We start from the raw sequence: 24246 nt of genomic DNA on the forward strand, positions 1-24246 counted from the left end.
CCTTTCTTTCCTGCTCCCAGCTGCTCAGAACCACCCTACACATTTATTCACCTCGACTAGAAGCCAACAGCACTTTTGCAAGCTCTCCTTACCTACATTAATTTGGGATCACGGCATTTTATTTACGGGTGCCTGTTACGGGGAGTCTGGAGGTGTCCGCCATGTTCCCCAGAGGGCTTATTTAACAGACACCACACACCTCTAATAATAGGTACCACCTCTCTGCATAACCAACCTCAGTGGGCTGTCAAGAGGATAAAATGACGGCAGTTGTTAGAACCATGTATGCAGCACTCCCTTGAGGAACACATGGGATATAAATAGAGTAAAGGCACCTGAATCTTGCCCGCCCCAAGCCAAAGTCTTTGGCATCCACTTTCTAAAATGAAACTGTGCGTCTGATAGATCTGGGCCATACACCCAGGACCCATTAGAGCAGAGAGTTCTTAAGCATGCTGTCTCAGAACTAAACCCCACTGAAAGAGGACTAGAACCTTATTCTCAGCCTGAAAAATGGGACCCCGCTTTTAATCTTGCTTCGGCGCCTGCCTTTCTTCTTTATCCCACCCTCTCTCTCCTCTTCTTTCACTCCCTGCCCCCTTATTCCTTTTAAATGAACCTCAACCTTAAAAATAAGAACATGAAGATGATGCTAGCGCAACCCACCTGACGTAGGACATGGGCTGTGTACACACCATACATTTAAAGCATATTTCCCTGACCCTCAAGAATCCTGGGAACTTGCAGTTTACCCCTCACACAGCAGCAGTTCCAAGCACCCTTAACAACTACAGCTCCCAGGATTCTCTGGGTGTAAAGAAGTGCTTTCTGGTGTGTATGCAACCACGGCCCACTTGTGGCTAAAACAACTTGGCATTGGGAGTCCAGTGGGCTACACAGCTTTGCTGGGAACTACCTGCCTTTTCAAGGTGCCAGACAGAGATTTTGAGAGTAGAGATATTTGACCATTCACTAGCTGGTTCTTGGCAGTACCGTGGTACCTCTGGTTACGTACTTAATTCGTTCCGGAGGTCCATTCTTAACCTGAAACTGTGCTTAACCTAAAGCACCACTTTAGCTAATGGGGCCTCCTGCTGCCGCCGCACAATTTCTGTTCTCATCCTGAAGCAAAGTTCTTAACCCGAGGTACTATTTCTGGGTTAGCGGAGTCTGTAACCTGAAGCGTATGTAACCCGAGGTACCACTGTATCTTCTCACCATTTGGATGTTTTTGTCTATTTTATTTGCATACGTTGAACACCATCTTAATTTTTTGAAAATAAAAACGCATATTAAAGGTGCATAGATGAAGCACGCTTTTAAATCAAGAGGTTACAGCAACATAACAACAGCCCCAAAACCCACCTCATCCGTCAAAGCGCAACATTTCCTCCAAAGCAACGTAGCTAACTCATCACACAGCTACAATTCCCAGTCCCTTTAAACTACACTTCCGCAGGATTCCTTGGGAGAAACAATGTGTTTTCTATAGATCTCAAGTACACGCAGCCCGGCAGGGTTCTCACCGTGGCCAAGCTAGATGCCCTTGGCGAGCGCGCAAAGCAGCCCCCGACCTCAGCAGCTTTCTCCCCACACCTCCAGCCGCGCAGGTAGGACACACCGCCCCCCCCGCCCGCACCTGCGCAAAGTCCCGCTCGCATAGTTTCTCGAGCTCCCCCGAGCTCTCCAAAGATTCCCGCGCGGAGTCAGAGCGCGGCCCCTGTTGCGCCAGGCAGCTCGCCTCCAACCAGCGTCCCTTCGCCAGAAAGAGGCGGGCGGGCGGGCAGCGCCGAGAAGACCCCGCCTCCCGTCGCCTCCCCGCCAAAAAAAAATCAGGGCTGAGGGAAGCGCGCGGGCGGACTTGAGGGGGCGGAGGGCGCCGATAGAGCTGGAAGTTGTGGCTGGCGGGAAGCGAAGGAAGGGCAAACGGCTCGCCAAGCGCCCAAATCCCTCACTTCAGTCAGTGAGCCCGAGCGCGGAGGGAAGCCCGGACTCTCCGAAGCAGCAGCAGGTGAGCGAGAAGGGGCGCGCGTCCTCGCCAAGCGGCCGCTCCGTCCGGGCGCTGTGGGCGAGAGCCCTGGAGGCGCGGTTCCCGCGGAGCTCCGACGCGGAGCGGGTGGGACACGACTCCCCCCCCCCCCCCCAGGCGGGACGCGCCGCGCCACACTTCCTCCTCGACCGTCGGCTTGGTTTCTTTCGAGTGAGGGGTGAGACCTGGGAAGCCTTAAAGGGGGTTGCGGGTGGGAAAGACTGCTGGCGTTTCCCCCCGTGCCGATTGCGAATCCCGCGAGGAAGGTTAACGCTTCCCTTGGCGCGTCGCGCAGGCGGGAGGTGCCAATAAAATATGGGGGGGGGGCACAGGTAAGCCCCGCTCCACATAATTGATTACAAGACGGGGCAAACCATATGAGTGGCAATGCGCATCAACGGGGGTGGGGGAGGGAGCCTCCATACATACATTATATATATGTGTGTGTGTGTGTGTGTTTATGTTTATATTTATGTTTATGTTTATATAAAGAGTTGCTGCCCCAGCTGCTTTCCCACTCCATGTCTGCACCATAGGAGCCAACTTCTAGGGACCTGAGGGGTCTTACCCCCCTATCTATCTATCTATATGGGGGGTGTTTTATTGGAATTATTATCCTTGTCTCCCATTCCAATAACACACACACACACACACAGGGGGGTAAGCTTTAACTTCAGGATGGAATAAGGGAAGGAGGATACAATTCACACTTGAAGTGATGCTATCTCCACAGGAGCTAGGAAAAGAACAGTATTGCCTTGCCCCCCCACTTGTTCAGAGCACAAGAATTTAAGAAACTTCCTTATACAGTGGTACCTTAGGTTACATACTCTTCAGGTTACAAACTCCGCTAAGCCAGAAATAGTTCTTCAGGTTAAGAACTTTGCTTCAGGATAAGAACAGAAATCGTTCTCCGGTGGTGCGGCAGCAGGAGGCCCCATTAGCTAAAGTGGTGCTTCAGGTTAAGAACAGTTTCAGGTTAAGAACGGACCTCCGGAACGAATTAAGTACTTAACCTGAGGTACCACCGTATATCATTTATGTTTTTAAAGCTGCAGGTTTTTACAATAATCCTGCCAATGTCTTGAACAGTTTACAGTTTGTAAATACTCAATAAACCACTTCCATTCCTTTCTAAAAAGTTTATTGTCTTGATTTCTTATTATTCTGGTAAGTTTTGCCATTTCTTCATACTCCATTAGTTTCTGCATCGAATCTTCTTTCGTCAGGACCTTTTCATCCTTCCACTTTTGGGCAAATAATGTTCTTGCAGCTGTAGTTGCATACATAAATAAGTTTCTATACTGTTTGTGTAGTTCTAATCCTATAATTCCCAAGAGAAAAACTTCTGGGGGTTTTTGCGAATGTTATCTTAAGCATCTTTTTCAATTCATTATATATCATTTCCCAGTAAGCTTTAACCTTATTACAAGACCACCACATGTGAAAAAGGTGCCGCCTTTTTCTTTACAGAGAATTAGGCGAGAGAGAATTAGGCGAGAGAGCCTCTCTGAAGCGAATGCTCGAAGCAAAGAAGGAAGGGAGGGGGAAGCAACAGGGACACTTCCCTCATAATTACAAATGAACCCGTTAGGTGTCCAGTCCACTCACTAGTGTTTCTTAGGGTTGCAAAGTTTATTTCTGCGAGTGCGCGCTTCCAGATTGCCGCTGTTCTCAGGTGGGCTCGAATCCCAGCCGGCAAATCTGCCATTCTAGTTGATTCTTGGTTGCCTTGCACAACAAAGTCATTCTTTGTTGCCTTGTCGTGTAACAAACCTGCTCCCCCCCAAAAAAAAACTCGGTGCTGTAAGGAAAGTGAGAGGGAAATGCAGCTGAAAGCATGGGATTGCGCTTGGCTTTGGCGCCAGGTGATCTGACCTCCCCGCAAATGAATCAAGATAAATGTTCAAAATGAAGAGGTTCTCTGGAGGCACTGGACTTGTTGGTACCTGATACTACTAGTTTGATTTTAGTTCACAAGAGTGTAGAGTAACTGTGCATTCTGAAAGCAGAATGTGAGTGAGGACTAAGAGGTGGGGGGAAGCCTTTTTTTTTGGGGGGGGGAGACTTCTTTTAAAAGGTTTTTTTAAAATAAAAAAATGGATACTGGATTAAAACTGTGGAGTGTGGGGACTTTTTCCTGTTTCTCATCAGTTTAATAACCAGGATCCCACAAAAAATGCAATTTCTAAGCAGAAACAACTTTGGGAACTGGCAATTTTGAACAAAGAAGTGGCATGCAGGCAGGCAGAAAAATTTAGCCTGCAACCCTGACTTCACCAACCTGGGAATAATCCTGTTGAATTCTGTATAATTTATTTCTGAGTGGGAATGTTTAGGCTGTTTCTCCCACCCCAAAGCTGCTGTTTGCAGAAATGAGTGGCTATCAGGGATTTGTTAAACACAATCGTGTAGTTAGGTCTTTAGCTCACTTGGGAATCTCAAGGAACAGATTTGCTATAAATTCAGACTTGTCCATTTATATGCGCATGTGTGTAAGGAGCTTAAGGCTAAACATTTCTTTTAAGAAAGACAATTAATTTGGAGAAGAGCCCCCGATATAAACAAAAATGTTATGCCAGAGGTTACCCTAAATCATAAATATTTTTTCTTCATCATTTTTTGTTCATTTGAGCTTAATTTGCTTACTTCACTTTGCGATTTGCATCCTGTGCTGTTCTTAACTTGCCAGATGTTACTTCTCTTTGACCTGGAATATTTAGATGTTCAGATTTAACCTGTTTTCCTGTTGTTAAAGTTTGCAGTATACAGGACATGGCCAGGATTTGGGAATTTACAACACCTGGAAATTCTGTTCAGATCTTGTTAATCATTTCCCTTTTTAAATTGGACAGGTACAACCAAAACAACCATCTTTCCCAGGCACACTTTCAAAATTGTTACTCACTTGCAGGTTTAGCAAACCCCTTTACTAAATTTAGCAAACCCTTTTTTTCATGCATTCATGGAAATATCCAGAGAACCATTTTGAAATTAAAATGCTTAACTTGCACCCTAAAATTTGCATTTTAATTACTGCTGGATAACTCAGTATAAATAAATATGTTTAACTGAAATCGGATAGAATATGATAGATAGGTGAAATTTGCTGAAATGTGTGTGTGGAGTTAGCATATCTTGATTCTAAGGGCTTTGCCCACACTGAAGCTTGACAGATTTTAAGCTGCTTGTGCCTCTCTCTATTGCTTTTGTGGCATCCGCACAATTTCCTTATCCAAGTGGTAGGCTACACTTTCTCCCTGATAAATTTGGGGTTTCTTGAGCTACAGATAATCCAATAAGGGAAGAAAATCCAATGTAAAATGTCATGTTACCACCTGACTATGGATGCAGTGGAACACATTGTATCGCTGGGTCACTTATTTATTTTTACATGGGTGGTGACCTATCGCTGGGTTCCTTCTATCAACCTGCCTCCCTTCTATTTTGTTTCCATCGACCTACAGGAAGAATATGCAGCCTGCCTTTTTCCACTGGTTATTGCTGAAGGCAAGTTCTGGTGTTTTTATTTTTAAAACAGCTCTCTTGCATGAAACAGCTGTAATAAAAATAAAATAAAACTTGTCATTGGAGGTATAGGAGGCAGAAATTGAAAAAGGGGGAAGAAAAAAGGAAGTGGCAGCTTTTCATGTGAGTGGCTTCAAATCCTTACCTGGCTAGGAGCGGTGCACATTTTTTAAAAAAATACTGCTATTTTGTGCAGTAAAATAAAAATAAGATGTGGACACATACCCACAGTGGACCTAAGGTTTCCTGGCTTGGAGTGTCACACATGCACATTGTTTTAATTTTTTTTTTTACTGCAAACCATGTATATTAAAATACCTTGGATTTCAGAAATGCATCTTTTATAAAACAAAATCCACAAATACAGTGGTACCTCAGGTTAAGTATTTAATTCGTTCCGGAGGTCCGTTCTTAACCTGAAACTGTTCTTAACCTGAAGCACCACTTTAGCTAATGGGGCCTCCCGCTGCCGTTGCGCTGCCGGAGCACAATTTCTGTTCTCATCCTGAAACAAAGTTCTTAACCTGAGGTACTATTTCTGGGTTAGTGGAGTCTGTAACCTGAAGCGTATGTAACCTGAAGCGTATGTAACCCGAGGTACCACTGTACCTGCATGCATGCCCGCATGAGGTTTTGGGTTTGGGGAACTTATGGTGGATGGGGACCTCCTAATTGAGGAGAGGGGACAACAACAGACATAGAGACCTATTTATGCAATAAGACTCTAGTGTAGACACAGGTCGTAGGTCAGGCTTCCTCCAACTCGGTCCTCCAGATGTTTTGAGACTACAGTTCCCATCATCCCTCCCCACTGGTCCTGCTAGCTAGGGCTCATGGGAGTTGTAGGCCAAAAAAACATCTGGAGGGCCGAGTTTGAGGAAGCCTCTCATAGGTAATTGCTTTTTCTAGTATTGTTCCAGACACAACACTACTTAAGATACAGATGTTACATATTTCATTGATGACACACCATTTAATTTTAATAGTGTGTTCAGTATTCATTACATAGAAGCAGAGCCCCTCCTTTCTTAAATGACCAGAAGACATTATTTTTAAAAGCAATGTTCAGTTTTAGTTTTACAGAATTCTATACTAGTCCATTTTCATTGTGGAAACCTTGCCTTGTTTGTCAGGTTAGAGCAGAGGCAGAGAACCATACAGTGTAAGCCAACTAAGGGTTTCACATACTACTGTGCAGCAACCATGAATGCTCTGTGCACCCCACTATTGTGCTGGTGTTTCCTAATTGACAGGGGGTGGGGGAGAAATCATGGCATTTCCTAAATGTAGATAGCAGCTCTGCACTACTAAATACACTGCAAAGCACTAGGAAAATAGTAACACCATCTAAGCAAACTTCTCAGAAAGTGCAGTTTGTAAGAATGCTCTCCTAAGCCTATGCTGCCTTCAGCACAACCTGCTTTAATGTTCCATTTCCATTTTATTGTAATATGTTGTGTACGTGAAATGAAAAATGTGCTATTAAAGAGGAACAGGAGACAAAACCTTGCCTTAGAAGCACTCATTTATAAAATGTCAAACATTTTACTCCATTCTCTTCAATAATCTCTTCTTAAGTAGTACAAAAAAAAAAAAACACTGAACTCTCAGTGTTATTTAAGAACAAGATGATTTATTTAGAACCAGAGTGGGAGTTGTTAATTATATATTTTTGATGTTCTTGTTTTACAAATTGCTTTTGTTTCCACTCTCTGTGTTGACTACTAAAACTAAGCAATTACAATTTAATCAAAGAACTGAAGAGATTGGACTTGAAGCAAGTTTGTTCCACTTCAGTCTCATTGATATTTGTGGGATTTGAAAAGCTAGCTGTGACGAACTTTTCCTATTGATCGCAATGGAAACTAAGTGTTACTAACTCACTCCAGCCCTGACCTAGTTGCCAGCCTGCCCTGCCGCTGCATTGTCTGGTTAATTGGCAAGAATGCCAGCATTTGAAAAGTGGTACTGCCATTCATGAGTTGGAGTCTAATGACATGTGGAAAGCCATAGCTTCCCCATTTGTATTTAGAGGCATAGCAAAAACTCATTGTAGTACAGTTGTACCTTGGATCCCGAACGCCTTGGTACTCGGATGTTTTGGCTCCCGAATGCCACAAACCCGGAAGTGGTTGTTCCAGTTTGCGAACATTCTTTTGGAACCCAAACGTCCAACAGGGCTTCTGTGGCTTCTGATTGGCTGCAGGAAGAAGCCGTGATTTGGTTTTTGAACATTTTGGAAGTCGAATAGACTTCCGGAACAGATTCTTTTCGACTTCCAAGATACAACTGTACTGTGTTTGCATGTGACTATGCCCTAATAAAAGGGACCCGGGTGGCACTGTGAGTTAAACCACAGAGCCTAGGACTTGCCGATCAGAAGGTCGGCGGTTCGAATCCCCGTGATGGGGTGAGCTCCCGTTGCCCGGTCCCTGCTCCTGCCAACCTAGCAGTTCGAAAGCACATCAGAGTGCAGGTAGATAAATAGGTTTGCTTGCCATTGGCAAATAATCACACACACACAATTTTGTTTCATCCTGAAATATGTAGGCTTGGTGACTATTGAACCAATGAAGCAGGTGTCTGGTTGCCAACTAGCCAATGGCAGGATGGTTTTTCTCTTGCTGATTATCACACACTTATCGAATCCCCGCGACGGGGTGAGCTCCTGTTGCTCGGTCCCTGCTCCTGCCAACCTAGCAGTTCAAAAGCACGTCAAAGTGCAAGTAGATAAATAGGTACCGCTCCGGTGGGAAGGTAAACGGCGTTTCTTTGCGCTGCTCTGGTTTGCCAGAAGCGGCTTAGTCATGCTGACCACATGACCCGGAAGCTGTACGCCGGCTCCCTTGGCCAGTAAAGCGAGATGAGCGCCGCAACCCCAGAGTCGGCCACGACTGGACCTAATGGTCCACGGTCGCTTTACCTTTACCTTATGCCCTAATAAACCACTGCTGTAGAATCCTAGTAACCCTCAAATTAACATCCAGGAAAAGGGATGAAAGAGTAATAACATGGGGAAATTACGTAAATTATGTAATGACAGTACATTATGTAATGTCTTTCTTTAAAATGATTGCCTTGATTGCAACGCTTACATGTTTTCCTCTTTTTGTATACAGGATGCCAGAAGTAGCATGAGAGAAACTTCATAGTAGAGCGTTATGAAAATATATTATGGAGCTGGGATGAAGAAAAGGCATAACCACAGCTCTGCAGTTCTGAAAAAAGTATTATCTTTGGGCTATCATGGACATATTGAAATGATTTATATCTTCTATTCTGCACAGATAATAGGTTGGGGCAGGGAGGAACAGTGTAGTGTGTTTCTGAGTGAGCAATGCAATGTCTACATTAATCGTTAGTATGTCACGATTGACAGACTAAATAAAGCCCCCAAACTTGGCAATGGAAAGATGGCGGCCTTCAGAAGCTAGTAGATCTGGAAATAAGGTTCTTCACTTACTATGATGTCAGAAATTAATGCCAACTTGACAGTCAACCTCAGCACGTCTACAGATGAGCCAAGAACTGGCCTCTCTAGAACAGGCCACACCATTGTGGCAGTTTTTCTTGGGTTCATATTGCTTTTCGGCTTCTTGAATAACTTGATCGTCCTCATTCTCTTCTGCAAGTTCAAAACCCTGCGCAACCCTGTGAACATGCTGCTGCTGAACATCAGTGCCAGCGATATGTTGGTGTGCATCTCGGGTACCACATTCAGTTTCGTATCCAACATCTATGGCAAGTGGATTGGAGGGGAGCATGGCTGCAGGTGGTATGGCTTTGTCAATTCCTGTTTCGGTAAGAGTTTGGAAGTTTCACTGCTTTGGTAATCCATTTCTACAAGAAGAAGATTCGTAAATAAATCCTGGGTGGTATTCAACCAAGTATTACTCAGAACAGACCCATTGAAATGAATGGACCCAATTCAGTCATGTTCATCAATTTCAGTAGGTTTAACTGTGAGTAAAACTTAGATGAATACTAACCATTATTCTCTCCTAGGCTGGTTAGATGTTTGCAGCTCAATCCACATTTTTATTCTAAGCTCTGAATCACACATCTTTATTGGGCATAATTGTCCTGATCATAATTTTGGGTTGAATTATGTGTTCCATAGCACATCTGGGCTGGGGAAAGATTATTCCCATTTTGGGGTTTCAGATAGTTTTGCTTTTTTTTGGTGCTGCTGGGGTTGCAAGGAAGGTTTCATGGACACGTGAAGATATAAGTGCTTGCATTCTGCTTACTGCTTGCCATTGGCAAATAAACACACACACAATTTTGTTTCGTCCTGAAATATGTTGGCTTGGTGACTGTTGAACCAATGAAGCAGGTGTCTGGTTGCAACTAGCCCATGGCAGGATGGTTTTTCTCTCGCTGATTATCACGCACCTATCATGTGGTGAAGGAATGGTTTCTCCACAGTTTAGCAGCCATATAAGGAAGATCCACACTTTGAAAGAATATGGCTGTGTGGTAGTAATAAGATTGCATGGGCTACAAGAGTGCATTGGCTACCTCCAACATCTGTACATGATGCACATAGCTTTTTGCTACACACATGCAGATATTCTGTGAAAGGGATCTGTCTGCATACTGATATATGTTTGTAAGACAGGGCCAGGGTCACCCTCCCGTGGAGGACCTTTGCGTGCATATATCAGTAGACACAGGGTATCCATCAGTACTGGGGGACTGGCAGTTTTGCATGTTGGCACACGCAAGATGGTCTACCCTGCATAGTCCCCTCATGCGTTATTCCAACAACAGTCTCCCCAACAGCAACAGCTTTATTGCTAAGATGAATCTATAATAGCAGCATAACTGACTGCCTTTGTACAGGTACAGCAACAGCTATGGTTAGAACAGCAAGATAATTGATCCTTAGTATAGTCTCCCTCCCCTGCTGTTCAGGAAGTGGCAAGGAGCCTATTCAGAAGAAATTATGGGTTCCCCTCTGACTTATGAACTGATTTTGTCCTGCTAGTCACGGCTGCTTTCATAATCTTCCATTAGGTTAACAGTCCTTCTCACACCAAACGGGAAGACTGCTATGGAGACAGATGCTTGCTTCATTGGTTAGGAGGCAGGTTTCCCAGTCAACCTTCTGGCCCAGTGCCCTTGCACAATAAAGCAGTTAATAAAACACAAAAGATTCGCCTCATCTGACTTTGGTTGGAAGCAGAATCCACTGGGTCAGAGATGTCCTGTAAAATGTGTGAACAGGGTGGTTAAGTTCTTTTACAGAAGTCACTGAAGGGTATGTATCGGGTTCCCACCCGCTTTGCACATATAACTCATGAATGAACAAAGAAAATGAAGAATGTTGAATTGCCTCTCCTCCATTCTTGGTATCCCTCCTCTTACAACAATGGTGGCGACCTGGTGGCCCCCTCAGATGTTGCTGGACCCTAGCTCCCACTAGCCCTTGTCAGCATGGCTAATGGCCAGGGATGATGAGGGCTGCAATCCAGCTACACTGGGAAGGCCATCCTGTCTTAATGTGTAATCTAAAGTCGACCTCTTGGAGCACATGCCCATTAGACTTTCTTTAATCCACTGCCATCAAACAATAACCTCTTGCAATTTGGTCTGTACTAATTTGTACTTGCTATCTAGAAATGTAGGCATTTTATGCCTGGTTCCTCTTTTCTGCCCACGTCCACTGATGCTAGGAAAGACACTCAACACACCTGTCTTTGTAGATCAAAGCATGACACACTTGTCAATTCAGCTTCAAGAGGAAGAATGTAATTTGAGAAAATTCTCGGCCACGTAATTCCAAATTACCTGGCATTCTTCTATAAACTATATCATACCTGTCAGATGAATGAAAGTGTGGTTCATATTGAATGTTAGAGGGTGTTTGTTTTCTTTGTGGGCATAAATTATTGTGAGAGAATAGAGAGATCTGTGAAAGAAGCAGTTGCTACTAGTGAGGTTTAACTCCTCCCCTGCTACCTTGAGCTGTGATATGATGCCCATTTACCTAGGAGGATTAAACCCCATTGAAATGAATGAGGCTTACTTTTCAGTAAACAGAAATAGGACTGTTGTTGCATAGTATATAGATAGGTTCTATTCCTATGGCTTCCATACTTGCCCTCTCCCTGCATGCTGTTTTTAACATTCCTGTCACACAAGTACAGGGGTGAAGGACAGTAGCATAGTGGCAGGTCATGTTATTTGCATGTAGAAGTGTTCAGGTACATTCTACAGTCTTGGACATCTCTAGGTAGGGTTTGGAAACACTCCTGTCTGAAACCCTGCATTGCTGCTTTTACATGTGCAAATGACAGAGGCTTATCAGCAGGTCCACACCTCTTAACTACCCCCAGCACACGCTTGGGTCTGGCTATTTCCCAGTTCTGATTAAATCCTATTAAGCCCAAGCATTTAGAACTCACAGATCTATAACATTATCTTCACTTGGAAGCAAAGTTCCTCGGCTTTCAGTGGGGCTTTTCTCTCTCTTAGTAAATGTGGATTGCAACCCCAGTTGTAAAGCTGTATGTGGATTCATACCCAGCTGCTTTGTATGTCACTCCCACCTACCACTTACGTAACAAAACAAAACAAAAAAAGACCAAATGAATGGGAGCCCTTTTTCCTGTCCTCCTGCTATGTTGCTTGATCACACTCTCCTGCTTTCTGTGTGGCCTGCAAGCAGTACTTTTTCTTTGGTGTAAAAGAAAAGAAAAGGAGATGCCAGTATTCTTATACAGTGGTACTTTGGAAGTCAAACGGAAGCCGTGTTGGACATTCGGGTTCCAAAGAACGTTCGCAAACCGGAATGCTCACTTCTGGCTTTGCGGTGCTCAGGAGCCAAAACGTTTGACTCGCAAGGTGTTTGGGATCCAAGGTATTGATATAAGTGACATGCATTCTAGAACAAAATGGCTGCTATGGGCAGCAAAGAAGAAGAAGAAGGCGGCGGCTCTGGTACTTTGTACTTGGGTTACACAAATCTTATGTAGCCCGAGAAGGTGTGGCTGCTGTAACAGTTATTTGAAGCTGTGGATGGTCCCTTTAATCAGGGGTGTCACGTTCCACTTTGCTACTTGAGGTGAAACGGGAAGTGCTGCCCTGCCACTGCACTGCTGCCGCACTGCCTCCACAACTCTGCCCTCACCCCTGCACAGTGGCGGAATTAAGTGGTGACAACAGCAGGTTCTGGAGAGATCCACAAAGCCTTGTACTGTATTCATTAATGTCAAAAAGAAATAAGACAATATGGAATTATTGTTTCTCAGCCTTCGATATTGACCTGAATTGTAAAACCGAACCCCTTGTTATTTATTTATTTATTATCCAGATAACATTGGGAAATGTCACTGTTGGCTGAAATCTATAATTTGTGTCCCTGTGAAATTCGTAGTCCTAAGTAGCCTTGAGTCAGCATTCATGATAGCATTTCTGGACAGCTGAACCTTTTAAAAAATTGTATCTTAGTTTTAGTGTATTTGGCCTTATATAAATGAAAAATCCTTAAAATGGTACAGAAGAACATAGCATCCCATGATAAATAAAAGGGGGCATAACTAAAGAGAAGTTGCTTGGCTATTTTTAGAGGGGGTTTTAATAAACGGAAAATGGATCCAAACCTAGGCAGTGTTGGTTCTGTGCAGAATAATGGAAAAGAATCTATTTGGATGTTTGCATTTATATTCTGCAGAATCTCCTTTGGATAAGAAATCTGTTAAAATTAATGTTTGTAAAGCAAATCTCAACTTTTAACAAGTAGCAGGCCTTCTGTAGTTATTAAGGCAATTTGTAAGAACATGAAGACCATAATTACCAATTGAATGATCGCAAAATTAATTCTAGATAAATAAGTTTCAAGGACAAACACACTCTTTAGCTGTAACCAGGGCTTTGACCTTCAGTTGGATAGTTTTAATTTTAGAGTCTTTGGATCTGGCCTATTTAACCAGGCATTGTGATTAATAACACTTTCATAACTGGAGTTGATGAAGAGCCTTGTTCCTATCCCTTTCAGCTCCAGATATATGTTCCTTTAAAAAGTAGGTAACCTTGATTTCGGTGGAATCAATCTGCCATTTTAGTGTGTTGTCACCTTAAAGCCTAAATTTGCCTTAGTTTAAAAATAAAGATCCAAGTACTTTATCAGAGTCCTATCAAGAATGCAGAAGTAATTCAGGAATTTTAAAAAAGGACAAAAGGGGAGGGACTAACCGGAATAAATGAAAAACACAATAAGCGATTAGAACTTAGGGTATATCTTTATGAGAGACATATGCTGGTTTTATAGTCATGTCCCCTTTCTTGCCATTGGGGTGTGTGTGAATTTTGCCCCCTTTATCCTATAAAAATGTTTGTGCTCAAGCGTTTAATGGGGAACGTCAGGAAAGGAATCTGTGACCTTCTAAATAAAAGGCACATCCATGCGTATTACCGTATTTTTCTGTGTATAAGTCAAGGGTTTTTTAACCAAAAAATTAAGTTTAAAATTGGGGCTCGTCTTATATATGGGTAGTCCTGAGGGTTTTTTTTTTCTTAATTTGGAGTCCCCCAAAATAGGGGGCACCTTATACATGGGGGCATCTTATAGACAGAATTGTATGGTAAGTTCTGGCCCTCTTGCAAAGCTGTAGTCTTCTCTGTAATAGCTGTAGTCTTTGGAATGCTCTCTCCATGGAGGCACATTGGTGTTAACTTTTTTTCTTTTTTACAAACAATGTGGCACCAGGTAAAAACATTTTTATTCTCTGGGTCATAAGGATAGCTACCGGTAATCGTATTGGTACTAAGTTTGGGCTTCAGTGTGCATGCTTTGTAATTGTTGTGTTGATATTGTCCATTATTTCACAGACATGTTAGGGATGGTAGGGAAATGTCACTTGATGTTATTGATGTCATGGACTCCTGACTGGATAGTAACTGGTGTCACTGATGACAAATAATCACCTTACAAACAAACAACCCAGTAGCAGTGCAGAAATTACTTCCACGGACAGTCTTAACCTCTGGTGTGAACTGGATATTGCATGTAAGACCACTCTGACAAGCTACTGAAATTCCCTTCAAACCTGCTCTATATAATAAAAATGAAAGAATGTCGTCATGCAACTCCCTTGAAGGGGGGCTAATCCCTGGATTTCCATGAAGTCAGGGTGAGGCAGGGAAGCAAAAGTGAAGTCAAGTTGCACAACGGCAGTGGCCATGGCATGGGAGCAAGAAAGGAGAAACAATGAGAGGGGGGAAAGTGGTTTGATTAAAACGACAGCAGAGGTTTGAGTAGAGATGAGGAGACATTGAAGTTTTGTTTTCAAAAGAGTTTTAACAAGTTTTAACTTTCTCTCCCCTGCTTTACTCAAACTTCTGCCATCATTTTAAAACGGCCACTTTCCCCCTTTCTATGTTTACGTAGAGTTATTTTGATCTTTTAAAGACCTTCAGCTCACAATTAAGCTATTAGTATGCTACCATGTGCATTGTGGGATACATTACACTTAGTTGAAATCAAAGGTTAGCAGTTAGTAGCATTTAAGAAGCTTTCATTTCCGAGGTAATTTAAGTCACTTGTTGGCAAAGTGACTGTTCTTGTCCTTTTCCTGTCACTTACATGTGTCCATTCATCAGCGTAACCTAAAAGATCTTTTATACCTGGCATTAAAAAGGGGGTGTGGGGGAAGGGGGGGAAACACTTATTTAAGATGGGTGAAGTTGATAGCTGGTGGGAGTTTGCTCACACATGTTTATACTTCAGTAACTTATTAATGAAATAAAACGTAAAAGCCTTACCCTCCACAGGGAAGTTTTATGGGGAAAGCATAACTTTTTAAAATTTAAAACTATAGCTTCAAATGTAATGCTTGAACTCCCAATATTTAACAAACCAGATTATAAACAATGACAGGGCTTTGTCCTCAAGCATGTTTAGAAACCCTTAAGGTCTCTAGTTTGTTGTTATCTATTCTCATATACCCAGGAGGTAGAATGAGTTCAAAGGTTTACTCCAGGATTCTAAATTGGAATAAATGGAATGTGTTGCTAATGAACTTGTGCATGGAAAAGGAGCAGAAAATGATGGGTGCTCTTTAGATAATACGCATTTCAAAAAGGAACGTCCTACTCTTTATGTCCAGGTTTAGCCACAGCACTTAACTCTGCCATAGGTGTGTCCCTGGTTCTGATCTTTCACATTTAAATATTTTCCTAAGAACCGATTTGCAGGCCAGTGAACCAGTGGTGACAGTACAGTAGAAACTTGTTTTGCTAACGGTAGAATCGTGTCCAGCTGAGTTGTTTCAGGTGGAACTGAGGCTGCCCATGATCTTAAAACTGTGGGAACGGTGCATCCAAAATACTATTCAAAGGGTTAATGCTGTAGCCTAGAATCTTGTGATGTCATATATATACTGGGGCAGTATATGTGTGTGTGTGTGTGTTTTAATTGTGAGAACAGGAGTGCTGCTGCCTGCCTCAGAGCCAGTCTGTAGATATCAGTCCAGTCTCAGATGCAAATTCATGGAAATATGTTTCAATAATGTAAGTGTCACCTGCCTCTCTTGTACATTCAGTCTGACAAGAGCAAGTACAGCAATGAAAAGTCATATGTCATCTTAAACTTTAAAAGCAAGCGTTGTGTGGTTTTTGTAGGAGAAAAGAGAACTATTAAAAAAGGGTCAAACGACCCAGGGCAACCTCCGGACAACTTTGTATAATTACCACGTGTGTGTGTGTGTGTTGGTTGGCTGTGATGATTTTACTTGCTAATTTGCTAATGTTGCACCACTCCCATATGGACTCCTCACGCTGTTTAGGAAACAGCAGTGCAGTGTAGACACAGCCGTGAGCTGTCAGGGCTGGAAGTTAAACTGAAGGGGAGCAAACCGCCTTTTGCTTCCATTCAGCCTCTGATCTAAAGGCAAAAAAAGGGATTTAAATCAAAGGTCACATACTCTGTAGTGTACTCCAAGGCCGGAGGTGGTGAACCACTTTTGACTGGAGGACCAGATCCCCACGTGGAGAGTCCTTCTGTGGCAAACTTTAATAGGTGCACGGCTATAGCGATAAAACAATACGATATACAAAGAATAGAAAGAAAAAGTGAATTATATAAAATTATAAAAGTGAATTATATAAAATACAGTGGTACCTCTGGTTGTGAACAGGATCCGTTCCGGAAGCCCTTTTGCAACATGAAAAGAACGCAACCCGCATCTGCGCATGCGCGGGTTGTGATTCACCACTTCTGTGCATGCGCGTGATGTCATCATGCGTGAGTGGCGAAACCCGGAAGTAACCCTTTCCGGTACTTCCAGGTCGCTGCAGGACGTAACCTGAAAGAACGGAACATGAAGCGGATGTAACATGAGGTATGACAGTACATTTTAGGGTTTTGAATCAATAGTCAAATAGTGAAACTTATTCTAATTGCCCCAGCTTGCAACCTTTGCTGTCACCTGCTCATCTTGATCTGCCAAGAGAAAGGGCACTCTGGCAGTTGCTGGATGACCTGGAATGGACAATAAGAAGGGTGATGACCTTATTCCTCAAGTCCTTATAAAGAGTGCACATCATATGTCATCAGGCATTGCCCATCAAAGGAAGATTCTTGCTTTGCAATTGTTGGGTTATAACTCCTGTCTTCCATGGCCATTGCCTATGTTGGCTGGAGCCGATGGGAGCTGGACTCTTAACAACACCCAGAGGGTTACAGTTTCTCCATCCTCACAGAGTCTGCATTTAGTTACTGCACTGAGATGGCGGTAATAATAATAATATTAATATTATTAGACTAGCCTCTCTTATAGGTGTATTGTTGCACCTGGGATTGTCCTGAGGACTGCTGGGATGTAGAAACATTTAGTGGTGGTTCTTCCATTTTTGAAAATATAAAATCCAGTTGTTATCAGGATCTGTCTCCATCACTTGGAAGTAGTCACTATTGAATCGAAGCCACATTCTTTTTTTCTCTGTAAGCACAATCCTCTAAATTTGTTGGCATACCTAGTGAAATACCTTTTCTTTTGATAAGATTTTTTTCTCCCCCCCCCCCACCTGAAGTTAACTAAGTGGACGTGTCTTGGCTGTTTACATTGGTATTTTCCCAAACATCAAAGGGGACAAATCTTATGTAGAGGTGGCAATGCCTTTGTAATTGGGGCATCATTAAATGATTTCCAGGTCAATAAACAACAGCATTTATTGATTTGCAGACAACACCACAATTACGCACTTGTATAATCCATAGCAAACCCTGCTAGTTTCCAAATGCTTCTTGTCTGCCTGTTATAAAAAAACTTCTCATTACATACCAGAGGACACCCCCCACTTACCCATGTTCACATCAGCTGTGTGTAAATATCAATGTTGCTGTCATAGTATATGCATTTCAGTGCAAACAAACAAACAAACTTTGTTTCAATTTAGTGGATTAAGAATTACTTCTAGTAAATTTGTAGCCTACTTTGGCCATTTGGTATGCATAGGTATTGAATGTGTGAAGTGGCTTCCAAAAAATGTGCTGGTTAGCCCTGTTCTCTAGGTGCCAACACATGCAGTTGTACTTATTCTTATGGTGGGAGCCCCATGTCCATATCTTTCAGTCTATCCCTGTGTCCAGGAAACAGGCAATGCATGAACTTGGCAGCCCACATGATAACATTTGTTGCTGGAACACACCACAAAGGGGGAACTGTTTGAATTCTCTGCCATGTAAAAATAAAAGGAGCATTCCTATACATACATGTCAAAGAAGGGGGAACAGGGCAGAACATGTTCCTTAACAGTAGTTCACAGCTTTCTTAATTCAAATATTTGATCCTTCACTGCAATCTGTAGGGGACAGCCTTGCAAATGATAGTTCACTTGGAGCTACTGTGGACACTACCCTGCAGAGCCCAGCTCTCCCTCTCTCAAACTGAAAAAGTTGCATCTGTTGCTCCTCCCAAACATCTTTTGTGCCCCATTTTGACAACTGAACAGCTTGCTGCTACCCCTTTGTTGGATCTGTCCCAGAAACCTCCCATTGCTGACCCCTGTCTTCCATTATAAGATAAAGGGGGGTTAGGCCATCTTGCCAAACACTTTCTGAGTTTACTTGTAGACATATCTGCTCTATATGCCAAACCTCAGAAGGCTGAAGTCAGAATGTTTTTGGGCCAAGGCCTGGTTTGGATTAACCACTATGGCAGTCCCTTTTTCTTTGCAGAAACCCCATCTTACAGATATCAAATCACAGGCTTGGAGAGGAACCCAATGATGACATCTAGACAAGCCCCCCTCCTTTCATGACTCATGGAAGTGAAACCCAGTAATAAGATACAAAGATTATGTTTCAAATGCTCACACAAGACTTTTCTGCCATTAAGAAAATAGACTTCTAACCTGAAGACTATAGACGAGAACTCAAGCTGTTCCACTCATGTCTGTAGGAGGAAACCATCTGGGTTGGGCGGATTGTATGATTACTTCCCACACTAGCACAAGCCATCCCACAGGAAAGGAAGATATAGGCATAGGAGCCACATCTTCTGTAGTCTGTATCCTCCTGTGAATATCAGTCACACTGAAATGGTTGACTCAGGGCCATGGTCATCAGAGGATAGCATAGTCATCTGCTTACTTAGGACCGCATTCTTGCTCCCAAAAGCTTCCTGGCACCACCTCATGATTGCCAGCTGCCCACTTCTGTTATTTTTCTTCCTAACCCCCAGGGGATGAGTGAGCAAATGATGCCCATGAAAAGCTGAGTGCATCTTCCATTGGTTCTTTCTCAATTGCCTGCCAGCACTCTCACCGGCAGACCAGCTGGCAGGGATATTGTCCTGTGTCCTGATGAAAACTTGGGAAATTGCTTTAAAGCAGTCATCATGACTTTACAAAAAATGTATTCAGATACAGTTGTCTTTACCAAAGGGAATGTATTTCCATTGAGACAGAGGCAGGAGTTTTGAATATTTTATTTGAATAATTCTGAGATTGCCAAAAGCTTTAAAAGCATATCTGCACTACACTACACTACACTACACTACACTACACTACACTACACTACACTACACTACACTACACTACACTACACTTTGGTTCCAGCATCTGTATGTCCTTTGGTGACAAGGAAGTAACCATAAAAATCAATGGAGACCAGGGGGTCAAGTTCCCTAATCAGCTTGGGGTGAATTTTGCAAAATTATTCTCAGTGGAGGGAGACATCGCTATCATAAATGTCAAGTCTGAAGTTCAGTCATGCCTTTTTTTGTGTGTCTATAGAAGGAAAAACGGAAAATAAAATGTGTTACTTGACCTTGTCTGCCTTGCCAGCTTCTTCCTATTGACCCTGGGAGGGGGAATTATTGGTTTTGTTTTGTTTTTATTATGTATTTTTGTGTTTCTTATATTGTAATTTTATGCTATGAACCACCCTGAGATCTATGGATGATAGGCGGTATACAAATTTAACAAATGATGATGATGATGATGATGATGATAATAATAATAATAATAATAATAATAATAATAATTCCCCTTGACATTCTAATCATGCAGAAAATGGTATTTCGCTTTCTGCCCTTTAAGTCTTTACGTCATATGAAATAACACACAGTGATTCTCTTAATTATTTTTGTCCCCACTTCTTTCTCATTGCAGGCATTGTGTCTTTGATCTCGTTGGCCATTCTGTCTTACGAACGTTACAGCACCCTCACCAGTAAGCGTGGCTCTGACTACCAAAAGGCTCTGTTAGGAGTTGGGGGCTCCTGGCTCTATTCTCTGGTCTGGACTGTGCCCCCTCTCATTGGCTGGAGCAGCTATGGGCTCGAGCGGGCAGGCACCAGCTGTTCCGTCCGATGGACCTCTGAAACACCAGAGTCAGTGTCGTACATCATCTGCCTCTTCATATTCTGCTTAGTCATCCCCATAATAGTGATGATATACTGCTACGCCCGCCTCTTTTATGATGTCAAACAGGTAAGTGTGTCACAGGCGTTATATGCTATCTCTGAGGTAGGTTGCGTTTCAGATACATGCCCTCTAATATACATACATTAAAAAATGAATTGAAGGCTTTCAAAGATGATAGATTTCTCTCATTTCATATTCGAAGGCCCTAATCCTCTGCACACTTACTTGAGAGTAAGTCCCCTATACTTAGTGGCATCTCTGTTTATTACAGTTCTATCCTATTCTCCTTTGAGATAAATCATCTCCTATCTAGGAAGCTTTCAGGACCATAGCTACTTTCCCTCAGTAGCAGAGCTGCATGTCTTCATAAACTGTTTTCTAGGAACTTAGGGCAAAAAGATTAATGCATTGCAGGGTTTGGGCTAGATGACCCTTGTTGTCCCTTCCAACTCTACAATTCTGTGATTCGACGAAGCTGTTTTACATCAGGTGAGCCTCTTGGCCCATCCACCTCAGTACTGTCTACGTTGACTGACAGTTACTACAGTATCCAAGGTATAGACACAGAATATTCCCAGCCTTCCCTGGAGATTCCAGGATTGCCTCCATCTGCACCCAAAGCAGATCCTTTATCTCCTGCTCCTTCAGAGTAAACATTTTGTTTGTTTCTTTAAAATATTTATATTCTGGCCTTGAAGGTAAACTCATGCAGTTTGGTTCTGAGTGCAGATGAAGAAAAGACTTGGCTCCAGGAGAACACCTAGGCTGTTCCTCTGATCAGACAGGGTAACAATAGCATCATCTATGACAGGTAAACTCACCAAGTCCAGACCATCAAACCTTTCCATCAATGAATAGGGGTTATCTGTCTTGGACACTGATGAACTGACTGAAAATGGTTTAGATTGAATAATGAATTGAACTGGTAATTATCCATTGCTCTCCATTAATAAGATGGTTTTACCTAATTTGTAAATGGATAAACCAACTTCAGCATCATTAAGGGTTGTCTGCAGGATTGATTAGCTTTAATGAACCAGGCGCCTTTTGATTGTCCTCATGGATCTGACGAGTTGACAGTATTTGTGATTAATTTGTTATTTAGGATTGCACTTCTAATTACTACAGTGTCTACTGAGAAGTAAGTCCTTCAGTTCAATGGAACCAAACGGGGTTAGGATTGCAGCCTAATTTATTCTACCTTGATTAATGAGATTTATGATGTTGTTGAACTCCAACTCCCATCAACTCCAGCCAACAAACCCAGTGGGGAGGGATGATGGATGTTGTAGTCAAGCAATGTCTGGAGGGGCACCATGGCAGCTATTCCTGCATTTTATAATTTCTGCAAAAACATGTACAGCAGTTAAACTTTGCTTATGCTCTGCTCTTTCCCAGGCTCCACCACATGTTAGGTGTTGGCTGGATATTGTGATGTTGCTTTAGAATTAGAACTTGGAGAACTCTCATGCAAAGGACAAAATTTGGAAGGGTTATACATGTATTGATTGTCCGGAGAAGGCTTCAGTTTTTACTTATTCTTCAGTGTGGTAGACATCTCCTGCCTTTCAGTGATGTTTTTCTCATTTGAAGCCCCGAGAGTCCAATTTTAGTCAGGTTCTAAGTACTTGAGTAAGCAGGGTTGGCCTTTGCATGAGAATTTTGAAATTAGGGCTATGAGTAATGCTAGATGATATATTTGATTTCAGGAGCTAACTCCTGGAGGATTCCTGTCAGAGCAAAAGCTATTACCTGAATACCTTCAAGAATTAAATATCTGCCCAGTAGGAACCTACAATATTCACAAAGCGCTCTAACATTTCAAAGCCAAGATTGTAGGACATTAGGATCTACTATAATCAGACTGATTTTTCCAGATTGTTTATCGCTAAGTCATATGGTGTTTATTTCAGGGGAAATAATAAACTTCGTTAAACTGCCTTCAAAAAGGGCAAAACTAGAATTAAAACATGTGTATAACCTTCATAACGGATGCGTGTGTTTTGTACACAACTATTTGCACTATGTTCCATATGGCGATAGCCAAAAGAACAGATTTCAGTGGAGCTACTCAGTACGTCTTAATTGGAAATCACTCACAGTATCTTGTGAGAATGTGGCACAGAATTCTTAACAACAGACTTTAATTGTTAATTAAGGCTGCACTCCCAACCTCATTTACCGGGGAGTAAGCCCCATTGAATTCAACAGAATTAGGATTTACTTATGAGTAGGCATGGTTAGGATTGTGGCATTAGCCATTTCAAAATTCCATATTCATTCAAAAAACCACTTTTTACTTCTGTTAGCAGTCTCTTGTGTATACTGTGCACTTAAAAAAAATATGGATGTGTACAACAACAAGAAAATTCATTTCTTATTGTATACTGTATTTGGCTGAATGCAAAGAGAGGTTGTCTTCTCTAGGGGTTGTTTGTTACTAAAGGAAAGGGGACTTTCTGTCTGGTGCCACTCTTCACAGTAGAATGCACAAATAACACATTAGTGTTCCATGTACAAGGAAATGACATCTCTTCTGGCTTTATACTTCTGTCTGTGTACTATATGCCATTGACCCAAGCTATAAACTCCTGGTGATGCTTCCAGTATAATACTTCCTTGTACCTGTTAGCAAGAATTTCCTTAAAGAGCAAACCGGGCAGAACAATAATTCCACAGGAAAATTACCCACAGAATAGTAAGCAAAGAAATTTGTTTGAACTTTCTAACGTTTGAGTGGCAGCAATATTGGAACTTGCGCTTAAATGCAGATGAGGATTCCTCACCTCAAAGCCCTTGATCCCTTAACTTCTCAATGTTTCGTATCCTCTTAGGAATCCTTACCTGTTACCACACACAAATTGCTTGTTAATATAAACACATTTCCTTTAAATGGAAATATTCTCTTTTGGAGATACAGGTGAAACTCGGAAAATTAGAATATCGTGGAAAAGTTCATTTATTTCAGTAATTCAACTTAAAAGGTGAAACTAATATATGAGATAGACTCATGACATGCAAAGCAAGATATGTCAAGCCTTTATTTGTTATAATTGTGATGATCATGGCGTACAGCTGATGAAAACCCCAAATTAACAATATCAGAAAATTAGAATATTAAATGAAATCAGCAAAACAAGAATTGTAAATAGACCAGTACTGGACCTCTGAGAAGTAGAAGCATGCATATGTAGTCAGTGCTTGGTTTGGCCCCCTTTTGCATCAATTACTGCCTCAATGCGGTGTGGCATGGATGCTATCAGCCTGTGGCACTGCTGAGGTGTTATGGAAGACCAGGAAGCTTCAACAGCAGCCTTCAGCTCTTCTGCATTGCTTGGTCTCATGTCTTTCATCTGTCTCTTGGCAATGCCCCATAGATTCTCTATGGGGTTCAGGTCAGGCGAGTTTGCTGGCCAATCAAGCACAGTAATCCCATGGGCATTGAACCAGGTTTTGGTACTTTTGGCAGTGTGGGCAGGTGCCAAATTCCTGCTGGAAAATGAAGTCAGCATCCCCATAAAGCTCGTCTGCGGAAGGAAGAATGAAGTTCTCCAAAATCTCCTGGTAGACGGCCATGTTGACCCTGGACTTAATGGTGTTGGTCCACTGTTGTTGAGTCCAGGGTCAACGCAGCCGTCTACCAGGAGATTTGGGGGCACTTCATGCTTCCTTCCGCAGATGAGTTTTATGGGGGTGCTGACTTCATTTTCCAGTTTCACCTTTTAAGTTGAATTACTGAGATAAATGAACTTTCCCATGATATTCTAATTTTCTGAGTTTCACCTGTAGTCTAACAGCTGCTGTACGGTGAGATGG

General features: G+C 42.4%; 1 protein-coding gene across 1 annotated transcript in view; it reads left to right on the forward strand.

Annotated features, from left to right (window-relative positions):
* The first annotated feature begins 1839 nt into the window (after nucleotides 1-1839).
* Nucleotides 1840-24246, forward strand: part of LOC307214214 (parapinopsin-like) — a 48477-nt gene continuing 26070 nt past the window's right edge. The window contains exons 1-3 of the mRNA XM_079972945.1: nucleotides 1840-2011; nucleotides 8677-9358; nucleotides 20177-20496. Coding sequence (XP_079829071.1) covers nucleotides 9022-9358; nucleotides 20177-20496 — 657 coding nt within the window. The 5' untranslated portion in view covers nucleotides 1840-2011; nucleotides 8677-9021. The remainder of the gene's footprint in view (nucleotides 2012-8676; nucleotides 9359-20176; nucleotides 20497-24246) is intronic.

Source organism: Podarcis cretensis (genome assembly GCF_951804945.1).
Source record: "Podarcis cretensis genome assembly, chromosome: 4".
Lineage (NCBI taxonomy): Eukaryota > Metazoa > Chordata > Lepidosauria > Squamata > Lacertidae > Podarcis > Podarcis cretensis.